The 27,774-nt window shown below is 38.7% G+C and overlaps 2 protein-coding genes across 2 annotated transcripts in view; both read right to left on the bottom strand.

Annotated features, from left to right (window-relative positions):
* Window positions 1–302: 302 nt before the first annotated feature.
* Window positions 303–12,396, bottom strand: NOL11 (nucleolar protein 11). The gene is made up of 18 exons (XM_048965420.1): window positions 12,198–12,396; window positions 11,326–11,439; window positions 10,400–10,456; window positions 9,676–9,821; window positions 9,330–9,387; window positions 8,805–8,943; window positions 8,233–8,430; window positions 7,572–7,648; window positions 6,778–6,901; window positions 6,063–6,166; window positions 5,810–5,887; window positions 4,753–4,937; window positions 4,348–4,473; window positions 3,420–3,638; window positions 2,946–3,024; window positions 2,098–2,190; window positions 1,746–1,853; window positions 303–1,431 (listed from the first exon to the last, which is right to left on the bottom strand). Exons 1-18 carry the CDS (start codon window positions 12,345–12,347, stop codon window positions 1,318–1,320), a joined length of 2,169 nt encoding a protein of 722 aa, XP_048821377.1. The 5' UTR covers window positions 12,348–12,396; the 3' UTR covers window positions 303–1,317.
* A 1,794-nt stretch (window positions 12,397–14,190) lies between these two features.
* Window positions 14,191–27,774, bottom strand: part of PITPNC1 (phosphatidylinositol transfer protein cytoplasmic 1) — a 71,548-nt gene continuing 57,964 nt past the window's right edge. The window contains exons 7-9 of the mRNA XM_048965426.1: window positions 25,652–25,807; window positions 24,877–24,940; window positions 14,191–18,582 (exon numbers count right to left, since the gene is read on the bottom strand). Coding sequence (XP_048821383.1) covers window positions 18,323–18,582; window positions 24,877–24,940; window positions 25,652–25,807 — 480 coding nt within the window. The 3' untranslated portion in view covers window positions 14,191–18,322. The remainder of the gene's footprint in view (window positions 18,583–24,876; window positions 24,941–25,651; window positions 25,808–27,774) is intronic.

Raw genomic sequence — 27,774 nt, 5'->3', positions numbered from 1 at the left:
GTAGCTAGGCAAGTTCCTTTCTCCAAGGGTAAAGGAAAGAATTGAAGAACCTAAGAATTTACAGCTGGAAGGCACGGCCTTAACCAACTCAGCAAATCCTCTTGTTTAAATTACTGAGCTGCTTTTGTCCATTCTTTTTCCTCCAAATCACTTTGTAAAAGGTGCTGAATTTAAGTATTCTATTCTAGTCAGTTACACGTGCATTTATCAGACACCAAGTTGTTGCTATGTGAGGTAAAGACTAGAGCTCAGCTGCAGACTAAAGTCAGTGTGAGGAAGCAAGGGCTTATGACTTTTGCTGATTAATTCAAATTATCAATTACCATTTTATTTATTACAATGAAAAATATGAAGCATATAAATATGCTGATACATTAATATTCACTTAATATTATTTTAAAAGGTCATTAAGATTTTGTGTTATTCTGAACAGTTATTGATGTACTCATTTTTCTCTGGAGGCTTCTGCTTGTTACATTCATTTTATATTAAATCTTAAGAAATCTAGCATTAAGCTTACGTGCCATATCTCTCTTGCATCTTTGATCAGCTTTCATTCAGACAGACCTTTAGTCCAACAAGTAGCTTGTAACAAATCAGTTTCAAGTGTGTGCCTCATCAGAAGCACAATGCACAGTTGCTCATATCAGCAGTACCTTCAGCAAACCTTGCATTCAGAAAGCTATGATGTTTTGGAATGCTAGAATCCAAGCTGTACAGAACAAGCAGTATGAATGAGGTTAACTGGAGATGTTCACTCTGAAAAAGTACTTAGAAGAAATGGACAAGAATGTAGGTAAGAATGTTCTTAGTTTGGTGCTAAGTGTTCTTGTTCAGAAAATAATAAATATGAATGTGTGTGTATATATAGAGAATAAAATCAACTTAAAAATAGAAAACAAAAGAAACAAACTCAGAGTATCTATAGATCCTAACCAGAGCAAAGATTAGAGAGCTCTGAAGAATCTGAGAATTCAACTGCCTGTAAGTGAAAAAGAAGCAAATGGAACAGAAGTGACAATTGATTTGATGAAACATTTCTTGAAACCTTTTTACAAATATCCTATCACTTCTCGGCCAAGAATCAGATACAATTTTAGGATATTCTTGTGACTGCATAACAAAATTACAATGAAAATATATGAAAATCATCCAGTCAAAAAAGAGCTTTTAATACACAACCCCCCACATAGCTACTGAGTAACCGCGTTCTTCCTGTGCACAAAACTCAACTTTTCACATCCCCAATATGGAGTGCTAATACATCCTTGTCATAAAAGGAATCAATAACAAGTTTGTTAATAATTCATTTCATATTCAAATAAGTTCCAGCACTTCAATAGAATATGCCTGAGAGTTTTCCTGGCATTTAATTCTTTGCAGTTCTTGCAAACTTCCTTCGATTTTGTTAAGTTCAGAGTAGAATCGTACCTAAAAACAAAGACCACACATTTATGATAAAACAGATTTTAAATCTTGTTCTACACAATTCATACCATGTAGCCATTTGCTGTCTTACGCAGTTTAATACATTCAAACAAAACCAATGCAGCACCTTTAGGGATCAAAATGATGAAGACAAGCAAGCAGTATTTAGTGCTCAGGAATAGGCTTATGACACTCAATATATTGTAATTGATACACTGTCTATTTACACGCATTGTTCTTCTCCAACCCTGACCTGAGTAATCCTAATGGCCATGTTTTAACTCAATACTACAATGAAATCATTATGCAAAACTTACTTGGGCTCTCACAAACTTATGCATGCTTGAAAGCAATCTTTTTGCTTCTGGTAGCATCACCATAACTGTGAAGTGAGCATCAAGTAATAGGCACATCCAATCCATAATCTGAACAAAAAACAAAACAGAAGTGACATGGGTTTTACTTCAGAAACACTGTGAAATACTAACTTCTGATCAAAAAGACATATCTTCATAGTTTAATGCAGGATATTTATTTTCAGATAGAAAAGAAAGCATCATGCTACTCAGTAAGGTCCACTAATAACCAATACCTTACAGAATTAACAAAAGCCTCAGTTGATTTTAGAGAAACTGAAGGAGGCCCAACTTTTTCAAACTAGTTGCTTACCTGACTTATAGTTGGAGGGAGTACTCCAGGAAGAGTTGTGTTGATTTTTTCACTGCATTTCACATACAGGTAGTGCAAATACCTGAGAAACAGCTGAGAGAAGAAAAGACTGAATGTTTTGTAAGAAGAAACATTTAAGACCTAGGAGTTCTGCCCTGCACAAGGTAATAACACACAGTGATAATGTTTTTTTTTTTTTCTTTAATTAAGAAACTCAAGCATTAAAAATAAGTGTCATGGCTCTCCTCCATCACCTATAGCTGTGAATTTGAAAATTCAGGAATACTCAGTGTGAAGTGACATTCTGTGGTAGGCACTGTTCCGGTGTTCGTGCCAGGTGCACTTTCAGCACAAGTCCTACTTTTTTTTTTGTCTCCAGAATAAGACTTGAGGAGATCAGTCAGTGTTGATCAATATAAGTGCAGTTCTGATGTGTGGTGTTTACTGTTGGGTTGGTTTTTTCTTTTTTTTATCTGTTCTGGTTTTAATTGCATTTTCTAAATGTCCGTTTCCACCACATCTGACTAAGTTAGTATCTCAGTAGCTTAAAAGCATTTAAAAATCAGAAGTAGGTACTACACCATTGAAATATTTTTCATGCAGATCTGGTCATAATCAAGTTTTCTTTCTTACATTTATTTAAAATAAGCAGACTATAAGAAATAGTATGTGTTCATTTGGGATATATGGAATACTTCACAGCATTAGATCTTATTAGTCATGTTATTTTCATATACTAGTGGCAAGTTGCTGATACAGAACAAACACATGCACACACCAACACCTTCTTCTTTTCTTTCCCCCAAATAATGAGGGCGTTTCAGCTTTCTTTGTTTCAAAATACTTACAACAGCTTGCTGAGCTGGAAGGTCTTTCAGATGGGGCAAAAGAAACGTTTCACTGTAAGCTGAATGAAGAACAGCATTTCTGTGCAATGCTATTGAGGAAATGTTACTGCAGGAAAAATACTGGTTACTACAAACTAAAACCAACCTTAATTAAAATATTTCTGTAGGTTGAGAGGTCTTTTTGAATCTGCTATTTCTATTATGAAATATATACAGCAACTGAAACATAATAGTCAGCTTGAACACAGTTCCATCTACTGCAAGAAAGGAACCGTCCAACATTTCAATAGACAAACATTAAAAGCATTGAGACTAAATTGCTTTGAACAAAGTTCCAGTCTGCACTTCCATAAATTTAAATTGGTACAGAGCAATTTTCAGCAATAGCAAAAGATCATTTTCAGCAATGCTAAACAGACATTCAAATCATAAATACCACACTGACTGTCCTTCATTTAAACACACAGAGGATACAATAATGCTGCCTTATGAGGTCCAACAGGGCAGAATTCAACATTGTCCATCATATGGGTTTCCTTCATGCCTTTGACATCACAACCATCTTCTTCCAGTTCAGTACTGAAACCATTTTCTACAACTTCAGTCTTAACTTTACTGTTTGGTTCAATATCAATGTAAGAGATTACAGATTCTAGATCCACGTCTGTTCCTTCCAGATAATCATCACTAATGCTATAGAAGAAAAATTCCACACACATTTAGTGTTTTTAGTGTTAGCTTAAAAACAAACAAACAAAGCTCAACAATGTCATCAACCCCACAACAACACACACTGACTCTTTGAAGCTTACGAGTATGAAAATACACAGCAAAATGAGAGTTTCAGAATGGATCAAGGCCACAAGAAAACAGCTAGCCTTTACCATTAGCTTGAGCAACATGTTTTTTGCTCAAGTATTCCAACAATGCAAATTGCTGAACTACTGGATGTTGCCATAGGCTTCTTTAAAGGTTATACATATACTGTTCAAGACTGTCATTGTATTCTGACATTGCTGGGACTACCTCAACCTATAAGACAGCTACGGTTTTCCTACTGCTCAGTAATAAATATTTGCTATCTTTAAGGCAGAAGATGAACACGTCTGTTCAACAGTAAATGGCCAGCATGTAGAAGGATGTGCCACTTAAGCCAGCAAGTTTACCAAAAAGCATTTTCCTTTAATTACTGTTTATACAAGTTTCAGAATACGTGCATGCAACGGGCATTTGTAAAAAGCATGTCAGTCTGCAGGACTGCAACACACGCTGTACTCAGAATTAACAGTTTTATGCACTTAATTACTCATCTAAAAACTTGCTTTAAGTAAAAGTCCTGGTTTGGTGAAGAATAAATAAGTAATTAAACAAAAATAATGCAAAAAGACTGATTCCAACTTACCTTAAAAATACTTTCAAGCAAGCGTAAGTAATTTCTTCAGGAATATCTGGAAACCGTTGTAAGCAGATTTGTAAGAGATGTACATCTTTTTTCTCTAAAGCAACAGCCATTAAGTCTGGACACAAACTGTTAGAATATGAAAAGAATAGGCTGCAGAGTTCACACTCACTGAAAGCTCCAGTTACAAAGAATGCAGAAGGATTAATCTTGTTTTACACAAAAATCCATCTGAGAATTGTCAGCTTCATCAGAAAACAAGCAATAGACTTCAAAGGAAACCAAATATAAGCACCTGATAAATCAAGGAGGTTTTTTTTTTTTAATGAAGAACTGAATTTCTACTTTTTAGAAGCTTTGGCTTACAATTTTAAACAAAAAAAGAAAAGAAAAATCCAGAATTATCACCTGTAAGATAATTCTCGTTTCTGGATCATCTGTACCAGGAAGTTTCGAGGGTAGAACATTGGATCTGTTTTACACCTGTTCATTAGAGCACTTATTACACATCCAATGGTGGCCTGAAAATCTGGTCTCTGTGCTTTTGACAACAGTTGTCTCAATTCACCTTCAACAGCAGTTGTGGAAGCATCCTGAAAATGAAATACCACGCAGTTCAGATGTACAAGGCATAGGTTTGAGGAGTGCTCACAGAGGAAGGCAGTAGATCAAAGTATCACAACACTTGCAACAAGATTTCAAAAGGAACCGTATCAGAATACAGATACAGTTACCATATCTTTTGTATCACCATTATGTTTATTTTCAAGGTCGGGTTGGATGCAACACCAAGCAATCAAGTGGGGAGTGCCTCTGCCCAGGGCAGGAGGTTGCAATGAGGTGCTCTTCTGAGGTCCTGTCCAACACAACTCATCCCATGGTATCCTGGGACTCGCTTCAATGCTGACTCACCAAATGATATATTGAACCAAGTGACCAGATGGGGAGCCAAGTACATTCTCTGACTTGTTTTGGAAGTAAGTTAAATGTTATCTTCTGAAAACAATAAAGATGCATAATTATGTGACAAATAATCTACAATTAGCAACTTACAGCACCTTTTTCCTAGCACTGTGACTTACTAGATCCAAAATATCATCAAAGTGAAAAACAGACTAAAAAAAGTTAAACTATTAAAAAAAAAAAACAACAAAAAACAGGTGAAACATCTTCTCACCTTATTTACTGCATTTATGAAAATGCATTCGTGCAAGTTCTCAGAATTCAGACAGCTCTTATAAACCCCATATTGAACACTTATATTACATCTTCCTAAGACAAAACTTCATCGTGCCCAAACACTACTTTTACACAGTAATAACAGAATCCTCCAACAAACCTGTTTAAGGCAGCTTCTTCAGCTTGATCTACACAAGAGGAAATGTGAGAAGATAACAGCTTAGGAGGTGCCTGGAATATTCTCAAATGTGACTGAAAATTCATTAAGGCCACTTGGTGTACTTACTTTTATACATAGTAAGAACTGCCCAATTGTGGAGGCATCTGGCTGCATGTTCTCAACGGCGCTCTTTTTTGATCTTAACTGTAATAAGGAAAAACAAGTTATTATTCAGCTCCAAAGAGGCAATTCAAGGGTTTCAAGCAAGGTAAATAGGAACATCGTGTGTCATTTGCTACAAATTACATTTAAAAGTAGCAGCATTGGGAAGAGACAAACACAAAACACACAAGCTCACACATTCGTTGTGTTAACTTACTGTCATTTTGGATTCAGGCTTTAGAGCTACAGACTGCTGTGACTGATAGGAAACCAGGAGCTCTTCATCTCCAAGAGTATTCCAGTTTACAAATGAAGAAAGATCTGCGAAGACAAAAATGAAGCTACATGAAGTTAACAATGCTACTTATTAAAAACTTCTGATGCTAATAGGCATTTTCTGAAGTGTAATACATTTTTTGCAAAGAAACTTCCCTGTTTTCTCTTAGCAGTAAGTAATTTTGAGACGTTCTGCATGTTTTCCCTTTTTAGTCTCTGGTAGGAGAAAAGTTATTCCACAACTTATTGCAAACATCATTTGCCATTTTCTCAGTACAGTGCTAAGCAGTACTTCTCACTTGTATTTTCTTTAACCTCAAGTTTACAAACTTAGGCTTGGTACTGCTCCATTTAGTAATAAGTGCTTTGAAAAAACAACATAAAAGACTGTGCTTTAATTGGTTCAATGTTTATACCAGCATCTCAGTGTTTTCAATAACTGCAGCATTTGAATGATGCCACCGTAAGTTCAAACATTTGCATGCTTCAAATTCTCTGACGTTCTCACCAAGAACACTAAGATCTAACAGCTGAATACACCAACTTACTTCAAGCAGTTTAGGCTTAACTGATTTTATACAACAATATTAAAACAATTTTTATGCAATTTCAGAAGTTTTCCTGCTAGCCATCACTGCAATCAGAGAACTTCTTACCAGAGGTTTGACTGTCCTTCAGTTTTCCCACAGCAGCTGCCAAGGATGAAGTTTCACACTTGTATATAACTACTGTTAGCACTTTTCCATGAGTGAAGAAAAATTTTTCCCCATAACACCACAGCTACAAAATATTAAACACATTGTTAATGAGGAGTGCATTTCTGCACATGTTAATCTTTAATTTCCAACTACAAAATTCAACTGGAAATCAGCAATCAGATGATTTTAGCAGTTTTTTTTGGTAGCTTTTAACACATTAACAGACCTTCATTGACTGTTGATTCTACTTATGGAAATGACTGCATTGTTGAGTACTTTCCAAGGATGCCTTAAACTAAAGTGACTGCTTTGAGGCACCAGGTCCACTTGATTTTTTTAATTATTAGTTTTAAAATTCCTTCCTGTACAATTTTATAACAAAAATGAGTCAGCTGTTCTACTTAACTGGTGTATTTATTAATTAGGTTCCAGTTCTCTTATTGACAGCTGAATGTTCTGAACCATGGTCACTTGCAAGCTTTCAGAATGTAATAAATACCAACTGATTTCATTCTCACCAAACAAGGCTAACAAAAACCAGAAGTACAGAATTACTACGGATTTTGCTAAACCATGCTCCTGTTTAGAGATTATGACAAAAACAGGTCATCAGTTGGCCATATTAGTTTTGTTTCAGAAGCTGGCATTTACTGCTCTTCCAGAACCATAACTGCAGTTTGCTGGTCTCCTTTCCATTGTGCCATATGCACTCAATGAAGGTTTATGAGCCACAAAGTAAAGACTGAACTCACTTGTCCACTGGTTCCCAGGGGCAGTTCCTTTGAAGCTTGTAATGTTTGAAATTTTGTATTCCATATTGTTAGGCACTCTAGGAAAAATAAAGAGAGAAATGTGACAAACCCAAAAGCAACAAAAGATGCTACATTTTCCTTTGTTACATTCAGTTAGAAACACTTCAGGAAACACAAGTAACTGTTTCAAAATAACTCTGCTTAATAATGTACTCAGCATTATGCAATGTGTCTTTTTGGTTAGGTCTCTCAACAACCAAGTCCGAAAACCAGCTCTCTGCCAAGAGCACTGAAGAAAAAGCTGCAATGAGAAGAACCAAAATCTCTGTAACTTTCAGTCATAAAATGCTGTTCAGTGGCTTAACTTTCAGCGATCCCACATCTCAGAAGCTCAGTCATGAAACAAGTATTCAACTTCTTTAAGATACCATTTTATTACAGTGCATGAGGTTCATTTCCCTGCGTATCTCAGTTTTAAGAGCCAACCTTTTCATTTAATATGCAGTGTTTGTAATATTCACTAAAGAAGAAACAGCAGTGCTCTTTATTCATCTGCTCTGTTAATCAAAAACAATCAAGAACAAAAAGCAAGACACAAAACACCTGCTGCTTTAAGAATGTTGTAGAACTTCAGACACCTTCATCTGACTTTTCCAGTTACCTTTGGATTCTTCACCAGATGCTGCTAGACTTCCCAGTACTGCAACATGGTCTTTATCAAGAATAACAAAAGAAGTTCCTTTTAGAGCACTTCCAGATATTGAAAGGTTTAGTAGTAGTGATTTGGATAGAGTTTGCTCTTCCTCTTCACTGTTTTGCTGTAGAGGTATCAGAACTTCATATACAGAGTCACTGGAGTCTGTCAAAGCAAACAAATGATGTCTTTATGTCTGACAATAAGAAAAACTATTCAATACAACATGGCAAGATGAGCACTGAGAAAAGAAGTAAAATAGGATACTTAAAGGGCACATTACCATGCAAAGCAGAAAAATGAAAGCACAGCTTTCAGGAGCTTTTTAAAGTACAAGTTACAATGCTGAAGATCAGCAAGCCTTCTCAACAATTAAAATATCAGGAAAATTTAACTGTTCAGTCTACCATTTGCTGTTATAGAACGTTCAACAGAGAAGAGCAAAAATATTAAACAGGAATTCACAAACATCAGTATTTTATGTCCTTCTATGTAACTTATGGTTTTAATATTAAAAAAAATTAGAAAATTCAACTCACATAAACATAGAAGTGTGATAATCTGCTTTTTTATATATGCTGTGAAACAAAGCGGATTAGATAATTCCTGTTGTTGAAGCTTGTATTTATGTAGACTCCTCATCTTAACTTTCTGTATGTAGACAAAAAAATCCCCATCCTAAAACAAAGAGGAAAAAGATTGTCTTTAACTGACAGAAAGCAGGGCTAACAAGTTCAGATATTTCTACTGAATTATTCTGAATGCTAACAAGACTAGGAATTTGTGTTTGATGCAACAAATAGATTCACAGGGAGGAACAACTGCATGAGGAGAGAAATGAAGTCAATTGATTGTGTGTTATATTTAATCTTAGCTGTTCTGAACTTTTAAGAGCCAAGCTATCCAGCCCTGAAAACAGCCCCATGTCAGTACTGGCCACAGACAACACGCACACAGAATAATTATTTCACTAAACTCTCTTAGAATCCAGTTACACAAGCGATGGATTCTAGAAGAAGGATTTAGATTTGCAGTTGTGAAAGCTAAACGTTTGTTAAACTCACTTTCTCTGTAACGAAAATTAAGACAGGTTGTTGACCTTCCAGTAATGCTTCACTCCACCTGAAAGCAGAAAGAGGTACAAACATTTTCTAAGTGCTGGGACTACATTTAAAAATCACATCATAATTATTCTGGCAGCCTCTTACTTTTATATCTGTACTAAAAGTCTGAGGTTTTAAAAGTCAATGCATTAAAAAAAAACAACACATCATCATCAACAAATCAACCCCAAGATCTTGACCTTGGGATGTTAACCTTAAGGTTTCCTCTCTCCTCCTCACAAAGAAGGGTGCAACAACGTGAGTTCCTCTGATCAAGGATCAGGATTCATAGCTTTGTATCACTTACTTGATAACTTCATCTGAGATGATGTTTTCAATTTCTTGTTGTGGAGCTTCCAGAAGAACATCTAAAGTTCGAACACCCCCTCCTCTGAACAACACCAATGGCTCTGCATGGGGCAGTGAATGTATTCTGTACACCTCAGCTGAAAGCTAAAAATAAAAGGAAACTGTTTAAGTCCTATGTTCATCAGTGCATTACCTTGAAAGCCAAGTGTTTTGCATAACATTTTTTAAGAAGTTATCTTACTAAATGAGTAACACAAGGATGATGAACCTGCAAGATACCAAAAAAATGCTTATTTTTGGAAATGCTATTAGTAATGCAAATCACTACCCAACAGAAAGCCAGGAAAGCATCCTGATGAGCATGAAGTTTATAAATGACATCAGAAAAACTGAAGTAAAGGAGCTCAAACAACTGCTATACACCATTACACAAAGTGCTGTTTGTCATGTCCCCCAGCAGAACAGAAAATAATTGTCCTTCACCACGACTCACAATCACAAAAGTCCTTTCAAATGTTGGACAGCCATCACTTTATGCGTGGTGCTTTGATGATTAAGCCTATCAACTGAAGTGGATCCCTTGCAATGCTCCGTAACATCACAAACCACAAATCAAGACACCTGTCAGCTAAATTGTAATGCTATCAGTATTATAAAAGTCAGCATCTCTTCAACCCCCTGAGATTCAAAGCGTTAAAAGTGAACATACGTAAGAGACTTACTGTTGCTTTAAATACTTTGTCCAAGTTAACATCTTTATCCTTCCATATTCGTAAAACCTTAAAGAGAAACATCATTTTTTAAGCAGCAAACCAGCAGCACATCAACTTCTTATCATATAAAATAACAGCAACTGCACCTTACTGAAAAAGGAGGAAAACATGCAGCTAAGTATTTAAGCAGCCTTACTGAAAACAGACTTAGGAAGTTTGCATGGGAAGAAGCCGAAACAGAAACTACAAGAATACAAATAAAGCTTAACATTTTGATCTTTAAAGAAGTGATGGGTAAGAATGTGGCTAACAAAAAAGAGACAGCAGAACTCTAAAGTTGATCAAAGCAATGGAGGCAGATTAAGATACAGATGGTCTGATCTGGAAGGGAACATTTCAAGGTCAAAAAGAATATTTCATTAACAATAAAAAAGCCAAGTGATCAGTATGTGCTGAGCAAGCATTGCCAAAAGTACACAACCAGGAAACGTTTAACCATAAGACAAGAGCAGATAGACAAGGATGCAGTCCTGAACCACTTCAGCATAACAATCATACAGTTCTAAATTTCTACCAGTCTGCAACAAGGAAAGCTTACTCTTAGTAAATGTGTGCATGAGGCATTCTTCACTGAGAATGCTTCAGTTTCTAAAAGGCCACTGTGTAACTGATGCTCAGCACAGATGGTTTTCATGTCACTAACAAACGGACTGTGCAGCCTTGGAACTGCACAGCCCTATCCAGAATAAGAGCAGAGATGACCTGAGATACAACAGCATTAAAGCACCATTACCAGCTTTGAAAGCTTGTCATGAAGTGCTGAGAGCTCCACACGTTCCCATTAGCTAAGAATCTAGCACTCCCCATCTCTTCCCTGCCTACATTCACCCAGATGACTCGTGACATCATTTTCCCCCTTAAGAAAAGAATCTCACCTTGTTATCATGAACAGCTATATATTCGTGAGTCTCAAAGTTGCATACAACTGGACACGTGATAATCTGCCCATGTTTAACTGACCAACAGCCCAGTGGCTTCTGATCTGAGACCTAGAAAAATCAGGACAAAGTCACATAAGTAATATGCAACAGTACATGCTGGGGATTGCTCTCATGACCGAAAATAAGGAAAGTTCCACCCTAACAGGACTCATAACTTAGCGTTCTTAACTGCAATACCAGCATTTCAGAGTACAGTGGAGCTCTGTGTAATTAAGAGCTTTTTTGTTGTTGTTTTTTTTTTGCACATGGAGAAATGGCCCATGACAGGAGATTACACCACGGCTTCATTAAGACACAACCCCCAGCCCCGTGACCAAATACATAGAGACAGGCTTTTTCAGAAAGTTTCATTTAATGGTCACTGCAACAGATGCATACGTTAAAAGAAGCAACTACAACCTACAGGTCAAGTATTATGAGCACACGTAAATCTTTGTTCTCCACCCAACAGGAAGGCAGCTGACACCAAACTGACAATTGGGCTCAACTGCAGTCACCTGAGCGACACGGAGAGGTGACAACCCCTGGGCTGTGAATACTGCGTGCCACGGGAACGGAGAGGAAAAGAAATAGCACGGGAACCACTCGGGGGATCGCCTAAGGCCGCTGCCACGGGTGCAGGGAGAGAAGCACAGGTGAGTGGGGAGGGACAGCGGCTGCTCCCCAGCAGCGCGGCTCGAAGCGGGGCCGCTGCCCGAGGCCGCTCCCACCACGTTCCGCCCGCGGCATCCCCGGAGCTTCCCCGCGAGGCGCTGCGCGGGTACTCCGACACGGGCCGGCCCGAGCGGCCAGGGCTGGGCCCTTACCTTAAAAAGCGTGGCCGTCCTGCCGCGGTCGGTGAGCAGGACGTGGTCGGGATCAGCACCCGGCTCCAGCGCCAGAAGGCCGCTACCGAGACCGACGCCGCCGGTGGGCCCCAAACCGCATAGCGTGAAGGCCTCGCACAGGGCCGCCATCTTAGCGAGCGCTCAGTTCTCGCGAGACCAGCAGCGGCGTCACACTGCGCCTGCGCACTACGCAGGCTGGGCGAGGCGGTAGCGCCCCCCTGCGAGACGGCGGCGGAAATGGACGAGGCCGCTCGGGAAGTTCCGCTCCGGTCCGATGAGAGCAGAGCTGTGCCGCTACCGCGGAGCTGCGGGCGAGGCGGCGTTCAGCGTGTATACAAACAACGCTGCGGGTTTTAAGTATTATAAAAAAACGAAGAGCTGATAATTTTTCACTGTCCCATTTCAAAGTGGACATTAAGAACATTTAGGATTTTATTTATTCAGCTGTTTCCAATGTATTTCATGTGTGATATTAATCCCAAACATTCCAGTGTGATGTGAGAGGGCTCCATGGTGCTGGAGAGATGTGCACAGGTGTTCAACAAAAGGCTTCAGTGGTTTTGCATCTACACAGCGAAGTGCTGCTGCTTTAATTAAAGGCACTTCTGCCATAGGAAATGTCACATTATAGAAGAGTTTTGTAATGAATGCATTCCTTCTGCAGGAGTGCAAACTGACACAACCTGAGCAAAGATCAGCTCCAGGTTTGGGCTGATCCATGAGGTATGTGTGCATTAGTCTTTTTTTGTTGTTGTTGTTTGTGTGCAAATTGTGAAAGCCCTAGCAACACAAATCCAACATGTAAAACCCAACCAAAAAAAGGCAAGACAACCAACGCCTACCGCAGGCCCTAGCTGCTGCGTGCTGTCAGAGGCCACGTGCTGTGAGCACCACTTTTTGAGGCTGTGCTGCAGACAGACCTCTGCCAAGGAGTCCAGCTCTGCCTTTGTCTAGTGGAGAACGGTCACAAGCACACTTGAGGGACAACAGCAGTCAGAACCAAAGCTGTGTGCAGGCATGGCCCCAGCCTGCTGTTACCAAACCATTCAATGTTGGATTGTACCTGGATGTTTCCATCCCCTCCCATCCACTGCTGCACCTGTGCATGACAGCCGTGTTTCCATGCCAGGTGTTTCATTTATTCCCTCTGGCAGGACTTTATGGGTCATTACTGACGTCATTGCTGCATTCCTGCGTCTGCATTTCTTCAGCTGGTCATGAAAGTCTGAGAACTGCTTCAGGCACTCCTCCAGCTTGGCTGGGACGTGGCACTCAGTGGATCCCCAGCTGCAGTGTGGGGCTGGTAGGAGCTCCCAGGATGCCAGCTCCTCGTGGCACCCTCTGCTGCATGCAGAGTTGACTCCCAAAGCAGCTGTGGCAACCTGACAGGTTGAAGGGCACACTCTGATTTCTACCTTACATGCTTTTTACACAGATTTTCCTTATTTCCACATCTACACTATTGTGAAACATCTCTATATGAATAAGCAAATAAGTCACTTCCTTTGGGGCAGAGAAAACTTGATGTGTATCGAGTAAGCTTTTAGTTGAAAACTCAAAGAATCATTTTACACATGAAATTTACGTCAACAAAGGAAATGGCTTGTAGGTAAGTGATGGAAGACTTCTTTCTTTTGAAAGCTTTCCTGTTTTCTTTCCCTGTATTCACCACAACACGGGGCTGCAAAACACACCAATGAGAATTAGAAATTCTAATTTCTAATTTCCAGTGAAAGCTTACCAACCAAGTGGCCTTTTACAAATGAATGGGCTAAGCTGAGGCTGACAGGGCATTCACCCTGCAGTGGAGGAGCAACAAAATCTAGGAGGTGCAGGAAAGTGGTTTCAATTTCCCTTACAATGCCAATTCGTTGTGCTACTTACTTTGAGGAACTGACTTGTAGAGCTGGTGGTAGAAATATCCATGTTCCTTGCCAGAGAACAATGTGTAAAAGACAACAGCCACACTTGTAAAGAATAGTTGTTGGCAGTTTATTTACAACAAAACACGAGGAAAAATACAATATTAAAAATAATAAATAACTTGGAAAAGTCAGAAACTAAGTGAAATGGATGAAAAATATACCAATCAAATTCTCCTGCTTAGCCTTGCATTATTTAACATGCAGAGCAATTCGAGACTTGGTCCTTCTCTGATGGTAGTAATGTATTGCCTAATGTAGCTATCATAGTTCTAAATAAAAGAAATGAATTACCAGACATTCAGAGTCACAGGGAATTACCACAGAAATGAAATAAAACAATGAAACTTCTTAAAGTGACACCATAAGACTACAGGAGATTGTAATTCAATGATCATGCTGTTCATTTTTAAAGCAAAACATTGTTAGACTTACTTAGCAATTTTAACTTGCACATATAAAACCAAGTCCAAACAATGGAAACAGAAAAGCTCCTATCGATAGATCATGAATCTCTCTTACTGTGCTCACTAACTCTTACAAAGCACACTCGTTTGGCGTATTTCAAATGCGAGCACATTGTTCTGAAGTTACAGTGCAGCAAGCTTCAAAGCAGTTTAAACAAATTTAGCAGTCTTGTTACAAAATAAAAGTCAAGGAACAAACATTTCTGTTTCAAATTCTCTACAGCAGCAATTAATGCAAATTGGCTACTAGATGTGACAAAATCGCCTTCCAGAATAACCAAAAAAGCCAAAGAATAAGGTCAAATAGTTTCTTTCCACAGGATTTATCCAGTCATTTACAACTACATTCATCAGAAATCCCGTTCGGCTTGTTTCAGGAATGTGCTGCTCCTCACTGTCCTTACAGGTACCACCCTTTTGAATTTATTAGGAGACCACAATGAACTGTTATTTCAATTGCTCCCTATGAAATATGAGCAAAGCTGGGAGAAGGCTTTAACAGAAACCCAAACAAACTAATCACATTATTTGCTCTGGAGCTGTATTGTCCTTACTGAAAACTTCCTGTCCTAGCAGAGCTGTATCATGTAATTCTTTGCCCTGGCAGAGAACAGGAACACAGCTACTGTGCCTCGTCAGCTCTGCAGGGTGCCAACATCCTCTTACAATCATACTCACCAACCACGTGATTTACTGTTGCAAAAGAAGGGCTAACACCTGCAAAATACCTTCTTTCTCCTCACATAAAAAGTTTGAAAATACAAGAGAAAGCACTGCGATAAAATCAGTAACGGAAAGAACCTCTGCCTCAAGATGTTACTGACATTCTGACCTTCCTTTCCATTTAATTTTTTGTGATTTTGTGTTTGCTGGGAAAACATTATCCTATATAAAAATGTAAAACAACAACAACCACACACAGAAAAAGAGATGATATTTAAAATTCTTCTGGGCAAACTGGTTAATTGCTGGCTGATGGGGAAAACAAAGCAGAACACAGCAGAGGTTACAAGCACAGGCAATGGAAAGCCCGGGATATTTCTTACTGAAAGCAATGAGACACTCTACATCTTTTTATTTGCCTTCATTAGTGAGCAAAAAGGAGGTAATGTGGATCATCATGAACCTCGTTCTGGCCAGCAGTGAATTCAGGCTGTTTGGTCAATAAACCTGGCGCTCCTCTGGAGCAGTATGTGTGTGGCACAGCTACGGCAGCAGCGCATGCAGGGGGAGGCGATTTGTCCATAACACGATCAGCATTTTTCTCCTACAGTATTTGCCATGCAGCTACTAAGCTGTGTCCTATTCAGGCATGTCAGTAATTACCATACGTCTCATCTCCAAATCCTACATGATATGATAGTCCACATCTCCACATGGCATTAGGAACGAATCAGTCAAATACAAGATATGACTGCTTTGGTCTAATAATCTGCATCAGATACCAAAACCTGTATCGAAACAGTAACACATAAGCACAAGGAGGTGATGAGTAGAGCTGGGCAATTTCTTCTTGGGCAAACAACGAGCTCTTTAAAAAATAAGACTATCAACAGGCAGAGGTGACCCAAACTATTTCAATATGTTAAATTTAGGAAATAAAAAATAATAATCAATGCTTTGTCTTTTCAAGAGTTTCCCTTCTCAGCCAATGTTCCAATCATGCTACTAAATTAAAAAAAACAAAAAGATTAGACCAGTTATAGTCATTACTATTTCTCACAATTTTAAGATGAAATCATTTACTAACGAAGGAAAGTTTTGTTTGTAGCATCACAGTAGCTATTTTCAAACGAAAAATTATTATCACCTGCTAGTTTACTGACTACACAGAATTACAACCTCTGGGAAACAACGTAAAACATGGACAGTAAGTGGGAAAATACATGAAGTCAGATCATAGCTAACCTACAAGGAGCTTCTAGATTTTGCTAGGTACAGGGTTTAAACTATCAAACAAATATACACTTGTTTTCAGTGCAGGTTGACAGCAGAATCACCTTCCCTGCTCTACAACTACTTTAGAAATACCACACATTCAACATAACTTCTATTGGATCTACAGCCATTGAGAAGTTCAGTGCATTGAAGCCAGTCAAATCATAGCATTGTGCAGAGAAGATGGCACAAACTTCCTGTGCAGGTAAAAGACCATCCCCAAACTGATTGTTCAATGTTCAGTGACAGTTCAGCTCTGGAGGACTGTTTGGCATCCATGTACATCACCACCAGTGGTACAAAACACTACTCACTTTAATCATATGATTCAGGCAATAGCTATCATTCACTGGGAATAGAAGACCAGCTTATTTAATGCCTACTACAGCTACCAATTGAGATAGATACGGACAACATTAATTAAATAGCAATTAGTCTGAAAGAGAACAAAGTACCCCAAAGGCGGGGCCAGAAGGAAGGTTTGTCACTGAGTTTACTTTTTGATAAAAAATGAAGGAAGAGAACACTTCTGAAATTCATTTCTCTTCCCCCTACAATCTACACTTCCATGCTGGGAAGCATCCTTTCTGTATTTTAATTCCTGAGATTGAAGAGTGATTTCACGCGCAGACCAGGAGGAGCACTGCTGTTTCCTTAATGCCACCCTATGTGGGACTGAGAAGCCCCAAGATTCATTTGCTTTTTCAAGTGACTGATTTTATTCATCCCTTCCCTAAGAGACAGTGGTGAAGCCCAGAGCCAGCTTTCTGACAGCAGAGATTGTGCTGGTTAGGAAAGATGAGAGGCAGGAAAGAAAAAAGAGTCTCATATTTTCTCTCCTTTACATTCAAGGTCTTAGAGGGTAACCACCACTCTTCTTCCAGAGTGGGCAAGACAGAATTCATTGGTTTTCCTTCTCAACTGGCTCAACTTAGCTGCTTTTTTCCCCCAATCTTGTACATAGAACACCACTGACGAACACCAGCATGAACTTAAGTTTTATCACAAAAGGACAGGGGAGAGCTATTAAAATACATTATCTACAAGAAATAGGTGGTTTCTTTTACAAATTCTGTGCAAGATAGAAATACTTAAATGGCCTCAAAGTCAATATAATTAATTACAATTGGGGCTTCATACAGTGATATTTTAGGTTTGAAAAGTTTCATTTTTGTTAGCAAAGCCCCAAATCCTGAGTCATATTAAGCACGATATGATTCTGAGTGATTGTTATTGGTGTTCAAGTACAATGAGTTGCAGGTCAAAGGTTTATGAATACACACGACAAGCCTGAGAACAGGAAGGATTTTAAAATCAGTTAAAAAAAAAAGAAAAAGGGAGCTTTTTTCCTATTAACCCTGCATTCTGGTTGGCACAGATTTGCCTCAGAAGTCCTTGGCAGCTTTACTAAATACCTATTCCTAAATATAAATGCTATGACCTAGATGTGGATTTGTACATAGAGATACTGCTACAGAAAGATTTTCTTTTATAGAGTTCTCCTCAGACGACTTCATCGTACGTCAGTAAGATGGACCATATGGCTTGGAACACTACTTGAGATCTATCAACTATGTTCTTTTGCATGCACTTCTCTGAAGATTATGAGGATCAAGTCTGAGGAAAGAAACAGTCTTTCCACAACAGTAAAATTATTTTAAGCAAAAATATCCAAACATCAACAACCAACCAACCACCACGATCTTCCTAGAAACTACAATATGTTACTCTTGCTGTGGTAGCCATGGCTTATCAGGAGGAATCATGCTGGGTTAATTTAATTTTTCTTTTTCTCTGGATCTGGAAGAGTGAGGGTTTCTGGTGCAGACTTTTTCCGAGGCCGGTCTTTGGGTACTGTTAGGAAGTCAGGAGCATCTGTAGAGAGAGGAGTTGACGGAGCACTAGATGGAGCACTGCGGGTTGAAGAAGGCATGGAAATGTTAGAGATAGATATTTCAGGTGGGAAAATGCCAATTTTCTTGTTGGTAGCTTCCTGAGTTGCTCGTTCAAACTCTCGGACTTCATCCATCGTCATGTCTTCAACAAGAAGGAAAAAAGACAAAGGGCATGTCAGAATCCTTCTGAACGATGATTTCAGTTAAACCACCTCAATCCAAATTTTACATCAGAGAATGTCTGCTTATCAGCCATATCACCAAATGTCTTGCAGGAATTCCTATTTTAATGCATTGATTGGAGTACAATAAATGGACAGTGTAAAACAAAAGATGCTGAGCACATTAAGCACGTATTAATGGGCCTGTCTGCATCTGGGTCTAAACTGAACTAAGAGAACTACCTCTTTAATTGCTGGAAAAATCAGGATATTTCACAGGCAATTAAAAATACGCTTAGATACAGAGTCAGCAGGTAGAATTCTTCAGAACCACAAACAAAACTGACAGGTGTTTTTTTTCTTTTTCTTTTCACCTAGATTATCAGCATGAGCTGATAAATGGGTTTGTTTCCTCACCATAATTATCAAGGAATGAAAATTTCTCTCTCCCCATGCACAGCTTCCATTGACTTCTAGTTACAGTGGCACACAAATAACTGAGGACATCATGCTTTTCTACTGCAAATTCCTACAGAATTCTCTCTGACTTGACACAGTCACAACATGCCTTCCAACAATCCAATGCTCAATACCTTGGAAAATAGAGGCAAAATGAGATGAGAGGTCAAGGACACTTTGTACAGAGAAGGTCCATGGGATGTTTTAAAAGGAGTGAAAGCCTTATTATCCAGGTGACAAATGTGTCACAGTGCTGTAAAAACCCACAAGAGGGCAGAGTGAACCCAGCATTAATGCCCGATGATCCTGAAGGTCTTTTCCAACCCAAATTACGATTCTGTGATTTTATGTTTTCTAAACTGAGCTGTGCAAAAGTTTTTCTGATAAAATCCTAAACGAATGGCAAATAATTTGAGCAAAAACATCAGCAAGGCACTTTTGGAACCTGCTGCTTCACGCCTGTACCACCTGCAAGATGTCCACTGAGCCAAGTGAAATACATTTTAAGGTTTTCAAAGAACGTTTTGGTAAATCTGTGTTTGAAGGATTCACAGAATGAAATTCAGCATATTCAAATCCACCCAAACAGAACAGAGCAAAACCCAGTATCTGATAAATACCAGCTGAAATAGCTGACTGCCACCAAAGAGGAAAAAACAACACGTGAGAGGATGTCCAGTAAAATCTCTTCTAAGTTCTCTCTGTGCAATTATTCTATTAATCCCAACAAATCTTTGGGAGATGTGATTAAAAAAGTCAGCTGATAATTCTGTTTATTTTTTTGAATACATGTCAGATAGTTCTGCTGCTCCCTGGCCCCACTGGCACTACGACAGCAGAGTCAGGTGATGTTCAGGGTAAGAAAGGAACTTCTGATCCAACCCACGTGGGACATTGGTAGGATATGGATAACGACCACTTCATATTCAAATAACAAAAGTCATTTCTGCTTCCCCCCTCTCTTCTTTCTTCTCCACTGTTTTCAATTTTATGACTATATAAATCTCCTGGTATATGGCATTCTTTTTCAAGGCTGCACTTTGGCTGTTCCATCCAGGTTTCCATAAACCATTTTACAGATTCTTTGCTTTCTGTGAAGTACAACAAAACAAACAAACCCAGAAATATAAATAATGGCTTTTCAACCAACTTAAGATTCTGGCACCTTTGGGTGTCTGAGACATGGGACTGGCAACAGTGCTTCCCATATGTATGACAAAATCCTACCTTTTCAGTACATTGAAACTTTTTAATCTTACCCAGCAGCAGGCATCTGTAGCCTTAGCTGTAAATGTTACACAGAAGAAGCTTTATGTTGTATAACAGCATATGAAACACAAAACACACAAGCTGCCAGCTGCCTTCTCACTTGGATGCAGACTGCACTTCAAGGACCCTTTCAGCCTGCAGAGCTGTGCCACTTATCAGGGGTGAGGACTAAGCAATTTTCAAATCGGAGATAAGTGGTGGAAATAAACAGATGGACTCAGAGGAACTGCACCTACTTGTCTTTGAGACAGATCTGAACCTGGTCTGCTGATTTCACTGCATTTTGTTCTGTAACAGAGTGCAGTCTTTCTGAACCCAAACTGTTTGAAAACACTCTGACATCGAAGGAAGACCATGCATTTATCTCAGTTCTTTTTGACTGAGGAGTTCTCTACAAAATAAAATGAAGCTTATCTTGAATGAATCAGAGTGAAACAGGACAGGAAGATTTATCAGTTTACTGTCCATTTAAGTGAAGACTGATGGAAGTCTTAATACAAAATATTCTCCAAGACTGCCAATTTTAAATTCAGATAGGAAATACTCTTTGTCCCTTCAGCTAAATTTCACTTTTTAGCTCACACTCACTTTAAAATCTCCTCTGTTCTGATTTACACTCAAGCAAAACAAGTACTTACCCTGAGCTAAAAACGTTCAGACTGTGGGAAATGCACCTGCTGTCTCTTTTTTCTTTAATGACTAATTCTGTCCTGACCTCCATGGTAATTTGGCTGCATGGGAACTCAGAATGGCAGATTTCCTTCAACGCAAATGCTGCAGCATAGAGCCAAAGTCAAATCTGACTCTCGGTCTATGCTGTAGGTAACCTTGTATCAGGCTGGTGAGATTTCTTACTAAGAACAAAGGATTTAGGACAGCAGGCATTGCCCCATACCTGTTATTTGAGTAAAACCATTGCTGTGTTCTACAGCTCAGTCAGTAGAAGCAGAAGAATAATATTTTTAGAAGCAAATATTACCACACCTTTTCTATTTGCAGATACTAATTTTCAATTTTAGGCATCTGCTTGAAGTGCCTGAATGAGGAACCCAGCTTCTTACAGCTTCCACAATCTGAATCTGAGCACCTGTACAGAAATCTGCACTTCTGCACAGACTGCAGGTATACACTTCTGAAAGTGCTGCCTCTAACCTTGTTGGTAGCTGGTTAGTGATGACATTACATCAGTCAGTCAACGAGTCATTCACTTTCTTTCCCAATCAACCAAAAAATGTTACCAGTCTCACAGACCCTTTCCACTCTCCACGTTCCTGGCTTTTTGACTGAAGCACTCTGAACTTTTGCATTTTAAACTATTCAAATAGTAGAATGCAAAATGGATATTTAACAACCTCTTTGTATCCAACTGAGATTGGATAATTTTGTTTTCTCTGAAGATAAGCAGGTGCACATGAGCCCAAACCCACCCTTTCTTCAGTGGCCATTTACAGTGCAGAAGAAAGGTCTGATCGCACTGCAGGGAGTCCAATGCTGAATGCTGTTCTGATCTCCCAGAAATTCCACTGACTGATCAGCAAGATCAGCTGGCTGCTATTCTCTGATCCCTGCATCTATCAGTTGAGGATGGGAATATGTTTTAAAAATTGACATACTCTTGCTTTGGCATGGCTCTCTATTTCATCCACAGAAGATGAATGTTGGTTGCAAACTTTAATGTTGGTTTTTTCATGCATATTTTTCTCGTATTCTCGAACATCATCCATTGTCATATCTGTAAAAAGTTCAACATTGTTGGCATTTTCCACCAATTCAAATGCAAACTTAATCTTTTAAGGAGAAGGAGCAAGGAATACAGTCTTTCAGCAGAAACCAAAAGGCATCTAAAAAATAAAAGCGTGGAGCAACTAGCTTTATGAAATGTGACTCATAAAGGTAGTTAGATCAGCCAAGGAAGGTATAAGAAGGTTAAGTCAAAGGGAGCCAGAGAACAGGAAGGAGTGGAAATTGTTTGGGAGAATCTGTGTAATGTAAGGTAAGCAAAAAGTACTCAAGTGCAGGCCTTGGCAAAAGCCAAGATCTTCTAAAATCTTTTTAGAAGATCCCTTGCAACAAAGGATAGAAGAATTATAAACATTTACTTACCTTTGTAGGAACTTTCTAAAATATTCTATATTACAATTGCAAGTATATCTTAAAACCAACAAATACTTAAACTGTTAGAACACAAATCAGCTCAGACTGTAGGAGCTAATACTTAATCATGCTAATAAGTGGATTAATAATGAATACATTAATAATTTTGTAGTTTCAAGGCATTTAGCACAATCTAAAAGTTACATGTATTTACAAACAGCCCTAATTCTATTTGCCTCTGTCTAGGCATGCCTCATGTTGTCTAACTAGTGAGCAGGGCCTTGAATGCTTGCTATGTAGCTCAGCTTGCTATCATAAATCACACTGGTAGGAAAAACACAGGATCCAGTTAGCTGACTTTTGGCCTCACTCTTCTCAGTATTTAGAGTAAGGTGTAAATGAACACAAAAGCTGTCAGAGTATCGATCCATTCTTTACTATCATTTGGTAATCTCAGGGCTTCATCAAACTAGCCATCAATCTTTCATAAATCACATTCAAATACCACTTTATGAGCACAGCCTGCACATAAATGCACACCACTGCTGGTAACGTACACCATGCTTTTCTTCTCAAGGCCATCATTTCTCTCACGTTTATGATGTGTCACCTGGATCTGTGAATTTCTGTATCACACCACTTCTCATTACGTGATACGCAGCTCTTGGTGTATTTTATGAGACAGCTTTTAAAGAAAGAAACAGCTTCAGCTGTTATGGCACGCTGTCATGCATTTATCATTGAAAATCATTGAAAATCAAATCTAAAATTTTGAACAAAACAAGAAATACCCTTAACTAACACCTTTTTAACCTACTGCTTTTACTATTGCCTGTAACAAAAGACAAGCTTACGAGCCATGTAAATAACGTACTACAGTGCATTTTGCCAAGCAGAGAGCATGCTTTTTAGTAGTAAGCAGCATTCTGAAAATAGATTTTCTTAATAATAAAGCTAAAAGCAATTTAGTAAAATGGCAGAACACATTCATGCTTAGGGTAGCAGTACGAGTAATCAATCAGTAATATCAGTAACATCCTATGTTTGATAACTGAATTTAATACACCAGTTTCTTGATTTAGCAGACTTGCATCATCTCAGTCTTCCCCAAACTTTAATTTAAAAAACATAATAATGGACACATTGAAGGCACACAGACTCTTTAAAAACAATATATTTGAAAATTTCTCTCCATACAAATAAACGTGTCAAGAACAGCACCATAAAAATTTCACACCTCATATGTATTAAATTGCACTGGTTGCATATAAATTGGACCTCACTTATTTTGGGTACAGAAATACTAGGTTTCTAGTCAGCAATTCTTACCACCTATTATTCTTAATGTGAAGAGGTGTAAGGGCAGAGTCATGCCTTTGACAATGCAGTGTATAAAGGCTGCAGACAGCACAGAATTACCTAAACTAAATTCATATCTATTTTATTCAGTCCAGATTTTTTATGTTTTGTACATAACCTGAGAAGGAAGCACTAAAATCATATAAATTGATTCTATAATTTCAAAGTTTTGCTTCTGCAGGTTTATCAAGTCACTGGAGATGTCTGTGCTTCCACCAGCTGGGGCAACTGGTCGTACTGAGCAACACAGAATGACATGCTCTGAACTTCATCCAAACTCAGAAACATTCTTACACACAAATGGCTCAAAATCATTTCCAGAAGCTTATGGAGGGTTTAAATAAGCTTTCTAAACATATTCCCAAATTACTATCACATACTAACAGGGATGTTTTAAGTTATAGAAATATGTATGATTATGGCTACGTCTTATTGAAAATAAGTGTACAAAGGACAAGCCCCATCAACCTATATAACAGTTATCTGTTTTGGTATCTGCAATTACTCTACTACAGAAAACATCCATTCCTACAGCTGGGCATGGATGCAGTTTTCACAAACAGCTCCTGTTGAACCAATCCTTGTGGTTTTTACATTTATATTTATTTGTCACAAAGGACGTTAGAGTTCTGTATTCTCCTTATTGCAGTACATATTAATTCAGAACTTTCCTAAAAAGCTGAAGTTGTGTTGGAGAAGAGGCCCTAGGAGTTTGAGTAAGGAAATAGTTAAAAAGCTTTAATAAGATCTGCAAGCAGCTCTCCATATAGATGAATGCTGCCAGAAGCAAGAGATTCCACCGGCCTACAGCGCAGGATGACTGGACTGATGTCTTCATTCTGAGTTGCATGGGCTGTAACAGCATCCTGTGTGATGCCTACTGGCTGTCATAACATACAACCTACTCCTGTTAACAAAGAGCCTGCTGCCAATGAGCCCTGCATATTCCAGCAAAACTGAAATTACTTCAGGTTCTTACATGAACAACTTATGATGGGACCTGATGGCCTATGAGAACAAATGGAAATCTGCTTTTAATTGTGAAAAGATTCTCACTCACCCTTTCGAGTGGATTTAATTTGCAAAATACTTACCATACCACTCATCAACCCAGGCAAAAGCCTGTCGGTGACCAATCAGGAGTATATCTCTGACCACCTGTGAAACAAGGGAACGGTTAAACACCTTTGCAAAAACAGATCATTTTAGAAAAGTGCTGCCTTTCAGCAAGATTTAACGTGAAAAATACACTGTCAGGTTTATCCAAAACAGAGACACTGTAAAAGGGTCAGGTAATTGGCTCTAAGATCTTGCAGTCCAATCTCCCACTTCAAGTGGAATACTGCCAACACTGAATCACATCAGCATGGCTATCAATAGCATGGGAAGCCACTTGCTATGTACAGAATACCATAATTTTTGGGCAAATAAATTGGAACCTTTTCCTTGTTCATTCTTTAAATGAGTGGAAGGGAAAATATTACAATTTGGCTGCCATGCTATTAATGAATCCTTTATTTTTTTTTTTTTTACTGGACTGACTGGAAAGCTCTCCCACCACCTGTTTATAAGACAAACACTGTCCATCACTGCTACCTGAATGCTACTCGAGCATACTTACAAATACCTGAGCTCAAATTGATCACAGCACTGAAAGCATTACTGATAGTTTTCCTCAGCCTTAGACCTGAGCAACTTCAGGCTTTGTCAAGTTTCTACCCAGAGATGAACACTTCGGCTCTACTTTCAGACCTTGAAAAAGATCCAGCTGAGCTTGCTGCTTCCAGCAGAGACACAGTTATATTCCTGCACAGCACAACTCGAGTTCTGCTTATGTGAAGGATAAGAAACAGCTCCTGTTTCGCTCACCTTGTGTACAAATTGTTCTACCCTGGTTTGAAGTCCCCAAACTTCAAATTTCACAGTCACAAGTTTGTAGGAACACATAATGGGCTGATGGGTCTCTCTCCAGCCTTCTTTTAACTGGCCTCTCCCAGTCTTCTGTGACTTGAAATATTTAGGATCCTGCAAAACAAAGAAAACACATTCAGAGATCCTGGAGAGTAAGCCCTGCTTGCCAGGTTGCTGAAGTGTTTTGGTAAGATAAAATATGAAAACATGCTAATAAATATAATGAAAAAGTAATATAAAATTGACCCAAATAAGCACGAGGATATAACAAGATCAAATCCTTTCTTCAATTCAACATCCAATAATTTGATGGCACTCTTGGAAGATATTTTGAAGCTCATTTGATCTGGGACATCTTCTGCTATAGGAAAACATGTTCTTGCAAGTCATTCCAAAGCACTGCACTCCAAGTGTTATTTATGGCCTTTGGAAACAACGCTACTTCTTTGGAACCTGTTTCAACACTGCTCCCCCAGTGCGACCAGCCTGCCTTCATGAAATCATGTCTAGTTTAAGCTCTGACACACCAAAGCACAGGACGGGACCATGGCTGATCAGACCTGTTGGCAGCTTTACGTGATGCTGCAGATCCAGGTGACCGGTCAAGCACAAAACTCCCCCGATTCAGCCACTGCCATTTACAGCTGAGATACAGAATGTCTGGGCAAAGCACTATAGACCTAATTTCAACACTGTTTCTCTTTAACTAGCTGCAAAATCAAACAAATTGGTGTTGAAATTACAATACTGAGACAAGAATCAAACAAGCAATCAGTAAGGATAGCAGTTCAGTAAGGCTTGCTTTTATTCAGACAGAATAAAGTTTTTACTATGAAAATGCTGTTTTCCATACCCTTATGGTTCCACTGCACTTCCCTTATGTCCATTCCTGCTACCATAATTTTGAAAACTGAAGTAATGTACACACAAATAACGACTTTCAGAAGAACTTGAAGATGTGAAATTTCTGTAAATTTATAGTGCAGCCTCTAAAATGTGCCATTGAGAATAAGCACCAGTACTCATCTGCATTGTCCTGCCCAAAGCTGAGACCTGAGAAAACCTTTTACATTCATCCTGTGCTAGAAGAGCAATTATCTAAGTGTGTACTTAAACGAGGAGCTCAATGGAAGATAATGGGTGAGCAACAATAAAATGTTCCATGCAGTTTGATCTTACACATCAACCAGCACCACTCCTTCTAACAATGTGCACAGTTTGCTTCTGTTCTATTCCATAAACTGCAGCTCAGTCATTAAAGCTCCTCTAAAAGTTCTAACGAGGTGACAGGCTTCTTTCTCTGTGAAAGACATTGCTTTTATTGCTGACACGTTCTTTTCTAAATAGAAACTTTAAACTTGAACTCTAATAGGGCTTCAATGTTAAATTACCATAAAAAACAATTCAGCGTCATCATATATCATAGCAACATACCTCTGTATATCACAACTCATAGTCACATGCTGTTGCCATTCTTCTCACTCAATAAAGCTTGACCTCAGATTGATCTAGATATTTTCTGGTTGAAAGGGCTGTTTTATAGCTGATTACTGCCTGAAGCAAGCAACATAGTAATAATAACCGAAAGAAAAAATAAAAAGGGAAGAACTAAGATGCAAAATTCTTCTAAATGGTTCCATGAATAAAGAAATAGATTGCAGAAAGCCTCATTTAAAATATTTCTGCTAAATATTACAGAGTAAAATAGGCATTTCTTCATAAAAAGGAAAATCAAAAGGAAACAGTAGGTAAGGATCTGCTGCTTCTTACATACACAGTACTGCAGAGATGATGCCACTGTACTGATTAAGCACTTTGGATACACCTTTAATAACACTGAGTGTTATGCAGGGATACCCTGTAACCCTTCTATGATAACCAGAGCCATAATGGAACAACTCCAGCCCAGTCCCAAGGGATTGAAGCAACGAATTTGAGTCAATACTGGTTTTCCAAAATTTACAGATAAAAGTTCAACAAGGAACAGCGACCCCACGGGACTGCAGAGCTGTGCACAAGATCTGTGTCGTGTTCAGCTGCAAGCACCCTCGGGGTGGCTACAAAAAAAGGAATTTCTGTTT

Source organism: Lagopus muta, chromosome 18, assembly GCF_023343835.1.
Source record: "Lagopus muta isolate bLagMut1 chromosome 18, bLagMut1 primary, whole genome shotgun sequence".
Lineage (NCBI taxonomy): Eukaryota > Metazoa > Chordata > Aves > Galliformes > Phasianidae > Lagopus > Lagopus muta.
This window is presented reverse-complemented; position numbering and strand designations above follow the sequence as displayed.